The sequence below is a fragment of the Daphnia magna genome, linkage group LG3 (assembly GCF_020631705.1).
Source record: "Daphnia magna isolate NIES linkage group LG3, ASM2063170v1.1, whole genome shotgun sequence".
In the NCBI taxonomy this organism is placed as follows: domain Eukaryota; kingdom Metazoa; phylum Arthropoda; class Branchiopoda; order Diplostraca; family Daphniidae; genus Daphnia; species Daphnia magna.
Genome location: NC_059184.1, coordinates 1,007,535 through 1,021,690, shown reverse-complemented (window position 1 = coordinate 1,021,690; position 14,156 = coordinate 1,007,535). Strand labels below are relative to the sequence as shown.

Below are 14,156 nucleotides of genomic sequence, written 5' to 3'. Positions count from 1 at the left end.
GGATGTTGATTATCTGGTCTGATTTGGTGAAACCCAATCGGTTTTGGAGGTATGAATTTCAATTTTTTGTTTTGGGGTCTTTCGGGAATCTGGTGTAGGTGGGGGATTCTATCGTATGATCCGATGTCGCATTGCCACCTATTTAGATTCAGACCACAATATAATGAGTTTTTGATTATTCTAGTCAGCTTTTGTTGAATCAAATACTTTTTGCGTTATGGGAGTCATGTCCGTGTTCAATTTCTAGAGTTGCATTCATGATGGTCAAGCTGGAAAACTAAAAACGTTCGTTCAAATCGACTCTGATTTTCGAGATCTTTGTTTGATCGACAAATTAAATTTAAATGACACTGTGGCAAACTTAAGAAAAGAAGTAACCAATAAGTTATTGCATTTCACTATAAACTGTAGGGTGGTTATTGTTTCCATCTTTTATCCGAGTTTGTGTCAGTACACGAAAGGAATCAAGGCTTTTCTTGTAGGCGGGAATTCCTTAAATTTCGATTTATACCACTTTTGGGATATGGTAGCGTTCATAATCTAAAATAGCCAGCAAGATCTTTACAATGAAGACTTGATACTTTCGTAAATAATACGAAGAAGAAACCCAAACATACCTGGTTTGTCAAGACCCAAAATGTTATTAGCGTCCAGGGATAATAATCGACTCCCAGTAGAAGATTAATTGCGAGGTAAATGATGATTTCGCAGAGAAAGTTTGGGCAAGACACATAATTAAAAAGACCGCCTTGTGGAAGACTATGTTTTTGCATACTATGAGGATCTAAAACCAAGGAAAACCTATTGAGTAGCCTACTGGAGTTCTAATTTAATAGAATTTCAAATTACTTTTCCTTAAATTTGCCAAAGTAACATGGACTATATGCTGCTGATGGAATGCAATGATGAATAAAACTGTTCCAATGACATGTTGTAAACAAATTTCATTTCTTGCCTGTTCATGCATGTGGTCTAGGTTAAGCAAAATGAAAGGTAATACTTTTTCTATGGTTACAGAATTCAGAGAAATGATTTTGAAACTTACTTTCTTGAATAGATTGGCAAGCTGCATACGAAAGAAGGATAGTGCCACAACCCCAGTAATGGAGATACCCAACTATATAGTGGCCAAGGTTCATCTTTGAGTCCAAGAAAATGGTGACATACATACTTTCATACATCCGTCTAGAAACCTGAAGGAGAAAAAGTGTGGCAGCCAAAAGTGATATCTCAGGGCTGGCTTTAATAGATAAAAATAAAAAGCCCTTTACTATGAATCGAACTGAAGAACAAACTAAATAGTTTATTGTTTTCTTTTACCTATATTTATGCAGGAATGAGCAGATAGAGAGCTAATGTACATAGTAATAAATATAGGAAGCTGATTTTTTGTCAAAATCATCCATACTATTACTATTAAAATAATGAATGTATAAATTGTTGAAAAGAGATAGAAGTGAAAAAACCAACTGATGGAGAATATAAAAACACATGACAACGAAACTTTTATATGATATAAATAGTTGATATACCTCTTTGGAACTAGAACAGCTGAAATCAATGTAGAAAATAATTTCCCTTCACAACTTTTTCCATGGGAGTATAAATCATACATAATTTTTGGTGTCCCTTTCATATTTACCATTTGCAAGAAGATACCAAAAATTGCTGTCACACACAGAAAAGAAAACATTACAACGATAATGTTGATCATGTTCTATAGGGCCGTGTGAATATTAAAAACGGCTTTTTTAATTAAAAATTTCAATGCCTCCTGATTTGCAATTTTCCGTCGCAACTTGATTTTTTCTTGACAGGCTAGTTCTTGGCATTGGAGGTCTAGTTTTACATTTGAAAGATCAGTCGTGAAGACTGGAGGGTTGGAGACTTAATGAAAATACAAAATCAAGGAATCCTGAGAACGTTGCCAAACAAGGACGTTTGTTTAAACTTATTTTATCATTTAAGCAAAAGTTTAAGCAGGCCTTTTTCTTTTTGGTGAACATTTTAGCATACATTTCAAAGTTGTAACTTTCTATGAGGTTTTGTGTCAAAATGAAATTGGCAATTAAGTGTCATGAGGAATTTTTTAAATTGAAGTGTCGTACTCGTACACAGATGTCATTGTTCGTGAAAGCTTAAGCGAACAACTATGCTGTTGTTACTTTTGCTGTAACTTTGTTTTGATACAAGTTGCTCAAAACTACTTTCAATTTAAAAAACAACATCTAGGTTGTTGAGGTGGTGACCGTCTAACATATTTGAAAACCTGCAGCTTGACAAAATTTTCACTCCAGTGCTTTTGCTTTTATTTTTACTTATTTTGATTTGTCTACATTAGCAAAATGTCTTACATGCTACAGCATCTTGTAAATGGATGGCAGGTGGATCAAGCAATTCTTTCAGAAGAGGATCGCTTAGTGGTAACCAACTAAAATCTGGTTTTCTGGTCAAGAAAGACCAATGCTAGTTGTCTGCATGATCTGCATATGTTCTTTGTTTTTTTGTTTTGTTTTTTTCAGGTTATTCGTTTTGGTCATGATTGGGATCCAACTTGCATGAAAATGGATGAGGTGCTCTATCAAATAGCGGAGAAAGTAAAAAACTTTGCAGTTATATATTTAGTGGATATCACCCAAGTTCCGGATTTTAACAAAATGTAATTCAATTTGTACTAAATTTAAAGCAGACAACAATAATACCAGCACTTTTTTCTGCATTTTATCCAGGTATGAGCTCTATGATCCTTGCACAAATATGTTTTTCTTCCGCAACAAACATATCATGATTGATTTAGGCACTGGTAACAACAATAAAATCAACTGGGCTATAGAAGACAAACAAGAGATGATAGACATTGTAGAGACAGTATACCGTGGAGCCAGAAAAGGTCGAGGTTTGGTAGTGTCACCTAAAGATTATTCAACGAAATACCGTTATTAATCAGTGTGTCTTGGCCAAAGTTCAATAAAATGCTATTCACTTCCATTTTCCTACATTTGGTATATTTTCCTTATTCCTTAGAGTATTTTTTTTTTTTGGCACGTCATCTTATATCACAAGATGGATTACAGTTAAATTATGTCGTATTTCGTAAATTTTGAAGAACAAGGTTTTTAGTTTCATGTTCATGTGCAAAGTTGTCATCGCTGGATCGGAACTTCAAAAAAGGACTGCAGATAGAGTAACGGCTAAGTTAGTGAAAATTTAACTCACTAGGTGGTTTTCCGATACAGTAATGGCGGCAGTTTCCTGCCTATTTCTTGTTTCGCCCCGTGAGATTAAATGGATTTAACTGTTTCCGTAGATCGGTTAGAACAATGTGTATCACACTTCTAAATGAAGACATAATTAGTTTTTACTTATGAATGCATCGATCTCTTTGAATGTACCATAAAGTGAATAGGATAACAGGTGTTTACAGCCGGTGGCCGTCCAACAACGAACTTGTACTTATTGAACTTCAGTGTGTGCATCCACTGTATGTTTTTCTTGCCTTCGAGGTGTGTCAAGACGGCGACTTTATTTTCATTCAAAAATATAAGTGCGATAATTAGACTGTTAGTGAATGCCTTCAAACAACGAAATGAACAAGAAACTAGAAGTAAAACTTCATGCAATGCCGTGAGTGTCACAGCCTCCCTATCCATTGATGTGATTAAGTATCCTTGTTGCTGTCTTCTTAACGACAACTATTTTCTCTTTAGCTGGTTCCATGGGAAAATCTCAAGGGAACAAGCAGAAAATTTACTTCAACCCAGAGAGGATGGCTTGTTTCTGGTTCGTGAATCTACTAATTATCCAGGAGACTACACCCTGTGTGTCAGTTATCAAGGGGAGGTTCAGCATTACAGAGTCATATACAAAGATAACAAACTAACCATTGATGAAGAGGAATTCTTTTCCACATTGGCAGAGCTTGTTGAAGTAAATCATTTTGTATTCCTACCACTATTCAAACAGAATACTGGAACTGTTAATAGATGTTGCGAACACTAATGATTTCTTTGAACAATGATATTAGCATTATGAAAAGGATGCAGATGGATTGTGTACTCGCCTTGAAAGGAGTGTTGCAAAACAAGGGAAAACAGACTTTTGTGTAGACCGGAAAGACTTTGAAGAAGCAGGATGGATTATTCAAGAAAAAGATCTTCAAGTAAATATTGCCTAAGAATCTTAAACTCAAACATGCCACTAAAGAACTGTTACCTCTGGAATATAGTTGAAAGAGTCAATAGGGAAAGGAGAGTTTGGTGATGTAATGCTAGGTTCTTTTAAAGGAGAAAAAGTTGCTGTGAAGATATTGAAAGATTCAAGCAAAGCAGCTCAAAAATTCCTTGCTGAAGCTTCAGTGATGACGTAAGTAGAAACATGTTCACACAATTACAGAGAAATGCATCATTTTTTATGTTTTTTTTTTTTTATTCACGACCTTTAGGTCTTTACGTCATCCGAATCTAGTTCAACTACTGGGATTGGTCTTTAACGATCAACATCAGCACCTCTACCTGGTCACAGAGTTTATGAGTAAAGGGAGTTTAGTTGATTACCTTCGCTCCAGAGGCCGTTTACACGTTACTAAGCGAGACCAAATCAAATTCGCCTAGTATGACCAAAATTTATCTGGATATTAGGGAATCAATGTTTTAACCGGTACATTTCTATACTCGTTAGCGACACATGTTCAGGAATGGAGTATCTTGAATCCAAAAAAGTTATTCATCGCGACTTGGCCGCCCGCAATGTTTTGGTTGCTGAAACAGGAGATGCTAAAGTGTGCGATTTTGGCTTGGCTCGTGAAGAAATCTATAATCAAGAGGGAGGGAAGTTCCCCATCAAATGGACAGCACCAGAAGCGCTGAGACATAGTGTAAGTCAAACTTCACTTCATTGTTGTAATTGACAATCGTAGTTCACTTTATCAGACTTTGTTTCTACGCGATGGTGGTATTGAAACTTGGTATAAAATGTCGCTGTAACCAAAAAGCTTTTCAGGTTGGCCTAATTATTAACTTCTGCCTTGCAAAGAACCATAAATATATAACAAGTAGCTATATATTTTAACAGATTCCGAAACAAACAAAAAACAAAAAAAAATAGAAGACATTCCTGAGTGGTAACAACTTTCAGTTTTGAACTAGAACAAAATTTTGTCTAAAATTTTTTTTATCGTCACGTGTGACTGCCGTTCGATTTGTTATATTGATGATTAACTGTGGTGCATTTCTGTCTTAGAAATTTTCCAACAAGTCGGACATGTGGAGTTTTGGTATTCTCTTGTGGGAAATCTACTCATTTGGACGAGTTCCTTACCCGCGAATTGTAAGTGCAGTGAATTCTCTGTGACAGCTTTCGTTGAGCTTTCTTATTATTTTACTTTTAAATTCTTACGTTTTAGCCCCTTGCCGACGTGGTGAAGCATGTTGAAAAGGGCTACCGAATGGAAAAACCTGAAGGTTGTCCGCAAGAGATTCATGATTTGATGAGGCAAGCGTGGGACCTAAACGCCGATCGTCGACCCACATTCAACCAAGTCAAGCAACAGCTGGCCCAACTGAAAGACACTCCTAATTTCATCTGAACCAACAGCGCTTAACCCACCCATCATATGATACCCCCACCTTTGATTTATTTTCCCAGCCTGTCGGCGGGGTTTTCTTGACCAATGACCACAATGAAATCAAACAAAAAGTCCATTACGAAATTGGAGATATGGCATAAGTAATGATGTGTTGAGTTGTTTCACGGACGTCAGTGGTACCGACTCCGCCTAATAACTGGCAGAAACCAACCATGGATAAGGGGTAAATCAAACGAAGGTTTGTGCTTCCTTCGGTCAAATCAAGATTTGACCACGTGCCAACCATCATCCTTTCCAACCCAACGGTATTTTCAAAAAGCCTATCTATAATTTGACACATTCAACATCGAAATTTACCACCCAAAGAAAAATTAAGCCTCAGTGCAAGTTAAGCCAAGGCGTTTCGACGTCATCGAAGCTTCCGTTTGCCCCATCTTCCTCGGCCATTCTTTAGGCTTTGTTTTAACAATATTTTCAGTCGTCCTGAATATCCGATCAATCTGCCCTAATAATTTTTTGTTTACGAAAATGTTATGATTATTGCCTGCCTTGACCGTGTTAACTGTAAATAATCTGGTTGTGCTTATTTCTGCTGTTTGATTCTTTTTGAAAGTTAAATTAATACGTGTAATACATTTATATAAGCCTTTACAGCACGTTATTGTCATACTGTTAAAAAAGCATTTATTAAAAAAATTCCAGATCTAGTCAGCTGGCAAACAAAAACAGGTTTACTACTTCAGTATTCAGAAGATTACCCTAAGTCCTTTTACAGCCCTTCCATTATTTTGATGAAAATAATAATAATACAACATAGTTGTCGAGGCTATTAGAAACATATTACACGGATTCAAATAATTTGGAAAATAATCGAAAGGCAACAGAAAACTCCTGTGCTCAAAAAAAAAAAAAAATCAAAAGAAAAACGTTCGTTTTCGAAATAAATCAGAGCAAACCCTCGGAAGACAGGATTGCACTAATCTCTGGAATACGCACAACGTATGCCATTTCGACGCGACTAACTACGCTGACGGTTACCTGACTGTTATTGGGTAAAAGTTCACCAAGCCGGGTAGACAATTCAGTCTTCACTTCTTCCATTGATTCTGTTCCTTCCAGAATGGTATGTTGTGCTTGATAAGGCAGAGAGTCGATCAAGCGTTTCGGAATGCGCCTAATGTCGTCGACATCAACAATATGTGTTTCGCCATAGTCAACTTGGATGCACATGTAACGTTTTCCAGCTGGATCCGCAATTTCATCAATGCATGCTGATCGGTACCATTTTCCGTCAGGATATCGTGCGATGCAGATTTCATTGAGCTTTGGTCCATAACCACGCACTATGGCGGTAGCATAGGCTTCCAGTTCCTCCTAAATATAGAATTTAAGAGCTTTAAACATAAATTCATGGACAATTTTTTTTTTGTAGGTAAAAGCGTTACTTACCCCCAAACGAACAAGTTTTGTAGAAATTTGGTCATCCACAACACGCAACATGATTAGCTGCGGACCTTCCACATTCGAAATTACAGCTTGAAAAGGTTTTTCTACTGGTAGCTCCATGAAAGGACCATCGTCGTATGACATTTCGCTCAAAGTGTTGTCAACAGGAGCATCTCTTTCTTGCGTACGATAACATTCGGGAGAAGCGGCTTCAAGTTTAGGCATCTGGCTTGGTGGAGAAGTTCCAGTTCTGATGTTCGATTGCTCGAAAATGTCAACGATAAGTTCATTCAGAACTTTTCCATCTTGAGTTAGGACGCATTCCGTGAATTGAGACGTTGACGGCAGAACAAGCATATTGAAAATCTTATTAATGCAGCTTGACAGCAAATCTTTGACGGCAGTTGGAAGAGGGATTGCAGGTCGTACCACACGAGAAAGCGAAACTCGTTTGCAACAGGCAGGATAATCATAAAAGCGATCAGGAAGCACTCGAATGTCGCTAAGGGATACTGTGGCCGAATTTCCGAAGTCAACATAGAATAAAGACACGGAGTCTTCCGTGGTTTCAACGATCCGAACCCGGTACAGTTCGCCGTCGTCTGGGAATATTGCAGCCACGCAGCTTCCTATAACTGGAATGGTTGATACCGCTATACTGGTAGGTAAATATTCATTTAACTCTTTTTGAATTTTGCAGGTTAAATCAACTGTCTCGTCTGTGACGGCTTGAACGTAAATGCAATCCACATCTTCAGCAACGAACGGCATTACTTCACAGCTAAGTCCAACTTCCCAGTTTGGAGAAGCAATATCACGAATTGGCATAGGTGCCACATCAAGTTTGGATAACAACGAAGTCCACGGCTCTAATTGGACAACACAAGCTGGGATATCTTCCGTGATGATATTAGCCAGAACTGAGTCCTTAGTATTTTTTGCAGTAACTTCCATTTGATGGCTGCTTTCTAAAACCATGGTCTCATCCACATATTGTTTAATTCCCAACGAAGAATTCTCAGCAACGCTCAGTCTGACGCATAACATAGGGTGGCAATAGCTTGACGGAATCGGCTTCACTGAGATAACACCTTCCTCGACATTTCCATAGTCAACATAAAGAACGGTGTATGAAGATTTTAACACCTTTGTGATACAGCCACGGTACCACTGGTTATCAACCAAAGAGAGAGCGGCCACAACCGATCCAACGGTTGGTTGGAAATTATGAACAGACTCTATGGTTTGTGCCAGAGAATTGAATTCGATGATACCCATATCATCTTCGTCACGAATAAGCATGCCGATGAATCGATCACAACTGTCTCGTACAATCACTTGGAAAATAACCGTCATGCCAGCTTCCAGGACTTCAATGATGGAGTTGGTCTTCGGTGGTAATGGAGAATGTGCTGATGACAATGGACGACTTGGCAAACTGATGGGACGAACCGGAGCAGAAGGCATAGTTGGAGCACGGGGTTGACTAAAGTTAGCATCCTGCCGCAACGCAGCCCTAGTTGGAGAATGAACTGGGAGTGGTGATTGCCTGGGTATCGTTAAACTCGTGACCGTCGATTCTTTGGGAGTGACAGCTTGCACGCGTTCTTGGGCTTGTGGACTTCTATTGACTGGTGAAGATGCTGTGCCAGTGCCACTACATAAACCAGGAAGCTGAGAATGCGACATCTGTGGATTATGGACCATTTGCTGGGAGCGCGGAAGGGCAGTAGTTCCAGTAGCAACAGGGAAACGATCCAGCTCATCAGAAACTTTTAGTGGTGATTTACGGACGAGACTTTCTTGTAACAAACGAGTAACTAAATCAGATCCATCACAATTCTTCAATCGAATACTCATGGCATCTGCATCCTGCTGGACACATTCCATCAGGAAGGTCTGATCATTTACGATCTCCCTGAAGCGGAGACAGACGTCCTTATGCCAACTACTTCCGTTGACTGGAAAAACGTCGGCCAATTTGACTTTGGTGGCGTAAAATGGATATTCACTCAACGAATATTCCATCATTAGGAAGTTAGCTTTGTTGTTGGGCATTTTCACCGTATTACCAAAATCGACGTAACGCACCCCGATACCGTCGGGCAATACTTTCAGAACTTGGGCTCGGTACCAACAGCCGTCTTCAGGGTAAATTGCGAGGCACGGTAGTCCCTCTGTTGGGTTTACAAGCGGATCTGACATGATAGCGGAGTTATTGATGCTCTTCATCAATTGTTGCAAAATTTCGCGGAACGTAAAGTACTGGATGTAAAATTCAGATGGCGACTTGGCAAAGCAGACTGAAACTTTGCTGGGCTTGTCGGATATCAGTTGCAATCGTCCTGGAGAAAACTCTTTGGCGTAGGTTTTCGCCGCACTAGCCGTATGAGTTTGCTGGGACTTCTGAGGAGTTGTTACGACGGGAGTATTCGGGGAAACATCAGCTATTGGAAACGTTCGAGATTTGGGTCCGACTCCAATTTCCAAATGATTTTCATACTGACGCTCGTTCAGGGTAGTTTGATCATGCTTGGGCGTAATGGTACTACTTTTATTATTTGTCTTAGACGCGGCATCATTGTTCGTCCAATTTGGACTGCGTGTGAAGCCTTGTGCAGGTTTATTTTGATCAGTGGCTTGCATGTCTCCATGTCTACCTGGTTGATTTTTACCGTAATGGACAGGTACATCACTGACGTCCTTAACGATTCTCAGGTCTGGCGTTTTAATCCTTGATCCACTGTTCACGTTACGATGAATCGTCACTGACAGGTCAGCGGCACGTTGATTTGAAGGTCCCATTTGGTCCAATGGCTGAATACCCTTGATAATGTACGAATGTGAACTAGCGGACTCAGCTGAACCAGTACGATGATTTTTTCCAACTTCTGCTGAAAGGCCGTGAGTCTGCTCAATGTTGATAGGACAATCACTGCCCTGGCGAGGGAATGAAATGTTTGGGTAATCCTGATTTCTAGCAGCAACACTTTTTCCAGGTGCCAAACGGAGTTGGGTCGCTCCATTACTGGCGTGTACATGTTGACTTGCTGGCTCTAAGGCTCTATATTAAAACCAAACCATTAATGTACTACTACCTTGCCCAACTAATCAAGATCCAAATTTATCGGTCATTAAAATATGTTCATTCGGTACTATATCTTTCGGAAAAAATTACGTACGGTGGTGGTCTGCAAACATGTTGATGAGTTGGCCAATCACTTCCCTGGCACGTTTGAGAACAATACCTAGTCTTACAAATTGTGCAGACAAGAGGCGCTTGTGCCCCGCATACGAAACAGGTCGGAATCTCTTGCTTCAGAAAATTGGAATTGGTATTCTTCGATCGAGTCAGTCCTGCTCTCAGAAAGTTCTAGCATTAGCACAGAAATGTACATAACTTGGATTTATTTAAATACCCATAGAAGATTCATTTTCGGTGAAACCAGGAGATTGCCTGGAGTGGAAAGGTTGCCTGCCTATGCCAGAAGTTTGAAACATAGGTGTCTGTCTTTCAAAATCCGATTCCAGTGAGAGATTTGCGAATTGTGGGTATACCCTTTCTTCACTACAGCGGGTCATAGCGTAGCATACCTCCCAATTAAGGGGTGGTTTCCCATCGAGTTCAATAATTGCATTATCAGCCTCACTACATTAATAAATGAAATTATTCATTCTGCAAGTGATCTGATTGAAAATATATATATTTAAAAAGTGTTTTTACCACTGCGACTCAAACTCCACAAATGCAATTGGTTGTTGAAGTTTGTTCCTGGTCCTGATCACAGACAGGGGTTTGCCATAATTGCAAAAGATGTGCCTTATACCTTCCTATTTAAGAAAAAATAAATTGTAGAATTGCTTTACTGTCATTTCATTGTAAATTACCTCTGTTGTATGGGGATGAATACCACTAACAAACAGTTTGTATGGCACTGCATTTGTCCTAGCAATAATTTGATTTGAATATGTTGACTGACGCTAATACTTTTCATAATGAACATGTTATGGATAAACGTGAATCACACAATACAGTTTAGGTAGGTCCTCAAACTGCACATATTGTATACCTCATAGCGTAGGGTAAACTGGGTGGTAAGTGTAGTCCAGGTCCTGACGTGTAATGGTTATTGGCATTGTAATACTCCTCAACCCTCGGGTCAAAATCGTGCCATTCCACATGGCTTCTATCTGGAATCCTTTTTGGAGCTCTTTGAGTGGCTCTTCTCATTGCAAGGATGTGTGATATGCTACCTTGGTTTGCAATACTTGCTGGGAATCTTTAACATAAAACAGTTATCAATTTGACATTTTATTTCTTCAACTTTAAAAATAATATTTTTTTGCTTTTCATAATGCAAAAGAACGGCAAAGGATCGTCGGCAACAACTTTCACCTTAACGTCGATTAGAAGTTAACAAGTTAACCTAACGAAAACAGCGTACGTTGTAAAAAATAATGCGAAGAACTGTTACCTAGCTTTCGTTAGCTTGATCTATTGCGAGAGAGCTTTAGCAACGCCCACACTGTAATGCCACGTGTGGAGACAAGTGAATGGGTAAATGTTTGTGTGAAATTACACCACCCAAGCCTTACGACTAGCATGAACAGTTGAGCGGCGTGCGAAGCATACGAAGTAAGCAAGTCACGAATAAATTGAAATCGGTATAGTTAATCGATTAATAGCAACGCCGCATTTTTTTTTTTTTTTTAGATAAAAAATAAATGCTCAGAACGCTTAGACAGAAACGAGTTCAACGAAACACAAAATTAGGATGATGTAAAACATGTTAAAAAATAACAAATCAAACAACGAGTTTAAACACGAGCCATGGTGGGGTACCGGTATTTAACTAACTCCAAAATTTAAATGCGTAAAATTTACTGTATTAATATATTCGAATAAATACGCGATTCCAAACGCGTAAGCTAAATGGCCTGCGACAAAACATTCTTTTAACCCACATTTCATGAGACAGAATCATAAGACAGAATTGCGAATTATCAGAGGGATCGCGAAGCGATCCCGAAAGATAATATGTGGAAACATACATTAGAAGCTAAAGAATCGACAATTATTTTCTTAATGCCGCAAGCAAGCTTAAAAACAAGCTCCGTCATACAATTTTGACCAAGTCGTCGAATACAGTTTTTTTATTTCTTCGAGATTACGGCACTAACCATAGCCAAGATGTGAAGCTTTAATTTCCAGTTTCTGCAGTAGCGAGCCTACGCCTATTATTCAGATGTGTCTGCAACAACAAACAGTACAAGAACCAAACACAATAAATAAATAAAAATATGAATAGGGTATGGCCGGAAATTTACCTTAAGCATAACGAAAAATTCTTTGCGCTCCAAAAGCTCGTAGGCAACGCCCAACAGGTGAAGTATTGTTGGATGGAAAACCTCTCCCCCAAAGGCCAATAAATCTAGTCCAAGTTCTAGACCCATCCCGTAGTCCGATTCATCATTAGCATACTGAACGTAAGTAACCAATTCTTGAAGAGCATCGCTGTTCTTGTTTTGTTCAGCTAAATTTTGGCTTTCAACGATCTTTTTGCAAATTTTTTTTATGTTGGCTGAAGTAAAAAAACAAATTAAGAAAAAGAAAACAAAAAAAGAAAAAACTAGGTTTAGTATATTCCATCCCCAAACGTGTAGCATATAGAAGTTTTTACCACTTGTTTCTGGAATTTGTCTGTACCCGACGTTTGTTCTTTTATCTACCGGGACCACAATGCCACATTCGTAAAATGTTTTAGCAACCATCAGCTTTTTTCGCTTTTTAAGAATTTGATTCTGTGGCTCAATTAGAATACCATTTTTGTTTGCCCAATCTTCTAATTGCTTCTTCAGTGACATAAGTTGGCTTTTCTTAAATGGGTCCACTTTTTTAACGGTCACAGATAGCATCTGACTGCGGTCACGTAGAATTACGTAACATTAATTACATATCAGAATTAAATTTCCTTTTTAAACTGTAAGTTGTACATACCTGACAGCGGAAAACAGATTATCGCTCATGGGAGTTAATACGCAGCCTTCTGATTCCGTGTTTGAGCCAACAAACGCCGGCATTTCGTTTGGAGCATCACGGAAATAACCAATATGATATCCTTTGCTTAGATCACCAACCATTACAGTCTAAAATTGAATGTATATTAATCAGTCTTACTTTGATACTAAAAATAATGAACTAAATGTATACCTGAAATTCAGGAGGATCATAATAAAATCGCCATTGTGTTAAAAGATTGTCTGATTTATCTTTGAGCTTGCTTTCCTTCTGGGTTTTGTCAAGCAGTTCAAATGGGCCAACTAACTGTAATCCAAGGGAGGCCTTAAATGATTCTAAAATTTATCATTAGCTCAAGTCATACTTCAATTATTTCCAGTTTACCTAAAGTATTCTGCTGACAAATAGATTGACAAAATGACCAGAATTGATAAAAATCATCAGGCATCTCAACTAGGAATTTTTGCTTTATGTTCTCCTTCACATCCAAGGGTGAATGTGCCAATTCATTATGATCCCCTTTGCTTTCTTGATAGTCAATGCCATGCTCAGCAGTTACAGAAGAAGGAGTAGACTCTGCTGGTGTTTCTTGTTCTTTCATTCCCGTTGAGCCTGAGGACATCAAGCATGTTATACTTTCATCTGATTTTTCCTACAATAGTATGGACAAATTCTGATTAAATAGCAGAGATCGTAACCTTAAATACCTTTACTTGTAACTCCAGTTCAGGCTTGACGACAGGATCTCGATGGGGATGTTTAAATTTCTGTAGATGATAAGAATTTTTCTGGTAACACTTTTCACCATATTTGCATAGCGGCTTGTGTTCACTATGTTCGTCTGAATACTCTTCATCCGTTTTTATGCGTTTTCTCTTTGTAGGTTCTAGTTTTGAATTCATCATTTCTTTTGAGTCGCTGAGTAAACGATGAACGATGATCTGCAGTTTCAAAATAACAAACAACAAACAGCGTTGCCGACCTTAGTTTTGGCAACCAAGAAATCTTTCTGTCGCTAAATCGCAACTCGTAACCAGCAGTTGAATCATGGTGTAAAATGATTTTCCCTTTTACACCATGGTTGAATCCGGATCCATATTTTTCGAC

General features: G+C 38.6%; 4 protein-coding genes across 8 annotated transcripts; 2 read left to right on the top strand and 2 right to left on the bottom strand.

Moving 5' to 3' along the window:
- Nucleotides 1-301: 301 nt before the first annotated feature.
- Nucleotides 302-1,904, bottom strand: LOC116919090 (polyprenol reductase). 4 transcript variants are annotated; one of them, XM_032924969.2, is made up of 7 exons: nucleotides 1,772-1,900; nucleotides 1,533-1,668; nucleotides 1,321-1,469; nucleotides 1,046-1,240; nucleotides 850-972; nucleotides 618-784; nucleotides 302-540 (listed from the first exon to the last, which is right to left on the bottom strand). In XM_032924969.2, the coding sequence occupies exons 1-7, from the start codon at nucleotides 1,830-1,832 to the stop codon at nucleotides 448-450; spliced, it is 924 nt and encodes a 307-aa protein (XP_032780860.1). In that variant the 5' UTR covers nucleotides 1,833-1,900; the 3' UTR covers nucleotides 302-447. The 4 variants fall into 4 exon arrangements, with proteins under 4 accessions (XP_032780860.1, XP_032780861.1, XP_032780862.1 ...); XM_032924970.2 differs by having other exon boundaries at nucleotides 1,533-1,904; XM_032924971.2 differs by lacking the exon at nucleotides 1,321-1,469 and having other exon boundaries at nucleotides 1,046-1,193; nucleotides 1,643-1,668; nucleotides 1,772-1,896.
- Nucleotides 1,905-2,084: 180 nt separating this feature from the next.
- On the top strand, nucleotides 2,085-2,988 carry LOC116919098 (thioredoxin-like protein 4A). 2 transcript variants are annotated; one of them, XM_045171384.1, is made up of 4 exons: nucleotides 2,085-2,241; nucleotides 2,342-2,423; nucleotides 2,523-2,659; nucleotides 2,730-2,988. In XM_045171384.1, the coding sequence occupies exons 2-4, from the start codon at nucleotides 2,346-2,348 to the stop codon at nucleotides 2,941-2,943; spliced, it is 429 nt and encodes a 142-aa protein (XP_045027319.1). In that variant the 5' UTR covers nucleotides 2,085-2,241; nucleotides 2,342-2,345; the 3' UTR covers nucleotides 2,944-2,988. The 2 variants fall into 2 exon arrangements, with proteins under 2 accessions (XP_045027319.1, XP_032780871.1); XM_032924980.2 differs by having other exon boundaries at nucleotides 2,095-2,423.
- A 229-nt stretch (nucleotides 2,989-3,217) lies between these two features.
- On the top strand, nucleotides 3,218-6,235 carry LOC116919086 (tyrosine-protein kinase CSK). Its single transcript, XM_032924965.2, has 8 exons — nucleotides 3,218-3,624; nucleotides 3,708-3,927; nucleotides 4,025-4,159; nucleotides 4,226-4,362; nucleotides 4,442-4,609; nucleotides 4,678-4,873; nucleotides 5,239-5,325; nucleotides 5,402-6,235. Exons 1-8 carry the CDS (start codon nucleotides 3,569-3,571, stop codon nucleotides 5,582-5,584), a joined length of 1,182 nt encoding a protein of 393 aa, XP_032780856.1. The 5' UTR covers nucleotides 3,218-3,568; the 3' UTR covers nucleotides 5,585-6,235.
- A 16-nt stretch (nucleotides 6,236-6,251) lies between these two features.
- LOC116918492 lies at nucleotides 6,252-14,015 on the bottom strand. Its single transcript, XM_032924214.2, has 14 exons — nucleotides 13,763-14,015; nucleotides 13,434-13,701; nucleotides 13,242-13,384; nucleotides 13,029-13,177; nucleotides 12,712-12,950; nucleotides 12,359-12,612; nucleotides 12,236-12,282; nucleotides 11,101-11,310; nucleotides 10,919-10,976; nucleotides 10,755-10,861; nucleotides 10,450-10,679; nucleotides 10,213-10,387; nucleotides 7,034-10,094; nucleotides 6,252-6,958 (listed from the first exon to the last, which is right to left on the bottom strand). Exons 1-14 carry the CDS (start codon nucleotides 13,952-13,954, stop codon nucleotides 6,530-6,532), a joined length of 5,562 nt encoding a protein of 1,853 aa, XP_032780105.2. The 5' UTR covers nucleotides 13,955-14,015; the 3' UTR covers nucleotides 6,252-6,529.
- Between the last annotated feature and the right edge of the window lie 141 nt (nucleotides 14,016-14,156).

Excerpts from the sequence above, each read along its gene's own strand:
- LOC116919090 (XM_032924969.2), bottom strand. The coding sequence starts at position 1,832 with ATGCCAAGAACTAGCCTGTCAAGAAAAAATCAAGTTGCGACGGAAAAT. Across the intron at positions 1,669-1,771 it reads GGAAAATTGCAAATCAGGAG|CAATTTTTGGTATCTTCTTG; the intron begins GCATTGAAATTT and ends TGTGTGTGACAG. Across the intron at positions 1,241-1,320 it reads TCATTCCTGCATAAATATAG|CCAGCCCTGAGATATCACTT; the intron begins GTAAAAGAAAAC and ends TATCTATTAAAG.
- LOC116918492 (XM_032924214.2), bottom strand. The coding sequence starts at position 13,954 with ATGATGAATTCAAAACTAGAACCTACAAAGAGAAAACGCATAAAAACG. Across the intron at positions 13,178-13,241 it reads ATGATCCTCCTGAATTTCAG|ACTGTAATGGTTGGTGATCT; the intron begins GTATACATTTAG and ends ATTCAATTTTAG. Across the intron at positions 12,613-12,711 it reads ACAAATTCCAGAAACAAGTG|CCAACATAAAAAAAATTTGC; the intron begins GTAAAAACTTCT and ends TTTTTACTTCAG.
- LOC116919098 (XM_045171384.1), top strand. The coding sequence starts at position 2,346 with ATGTCTTACATGCTACAGCATCTTGTAAATGGATGGCAGGTGGATCAA. Across the intron at positions 2,424-2,522 it reads CAGAAGAGGATCGCTTAGTG|GTTATTCGTTTTGGTCATGA; the intron begins GTAACCAACTAA and ends TGTTTTTTTCAG. Across the intron at positions 2,660-2,729 it reads GTTCCGGATTTTAACAAAAT|GTATGAGCTCTATGATCCTT; the intron begins GTAATTCAATTT and ends CATTTTATCCAG.
- LOC116919086 (XM_032924965.2), top strand. The coding sequence starts at position 3,569 with ATGCCTTCAAACAACGAAATGAACAAGAAACTAGAAGTAAAACTTCAT. Across the intron at positions 3,928-4,024 it reads CATTGGCAGAGCTTGTTGAA|CATTATGAAAAGGATGCAGA; the intron begins GTAAATCATTTT and ends CAATGATATTAG. Across the intron at positions 4,363-4,441 it reads GCTGAAGCTTCAGTGATGAC|GTCTTTACGTCATCCGAATC; the intron begins GTAAGTAGAAAC and ends CACGACCTTTAG.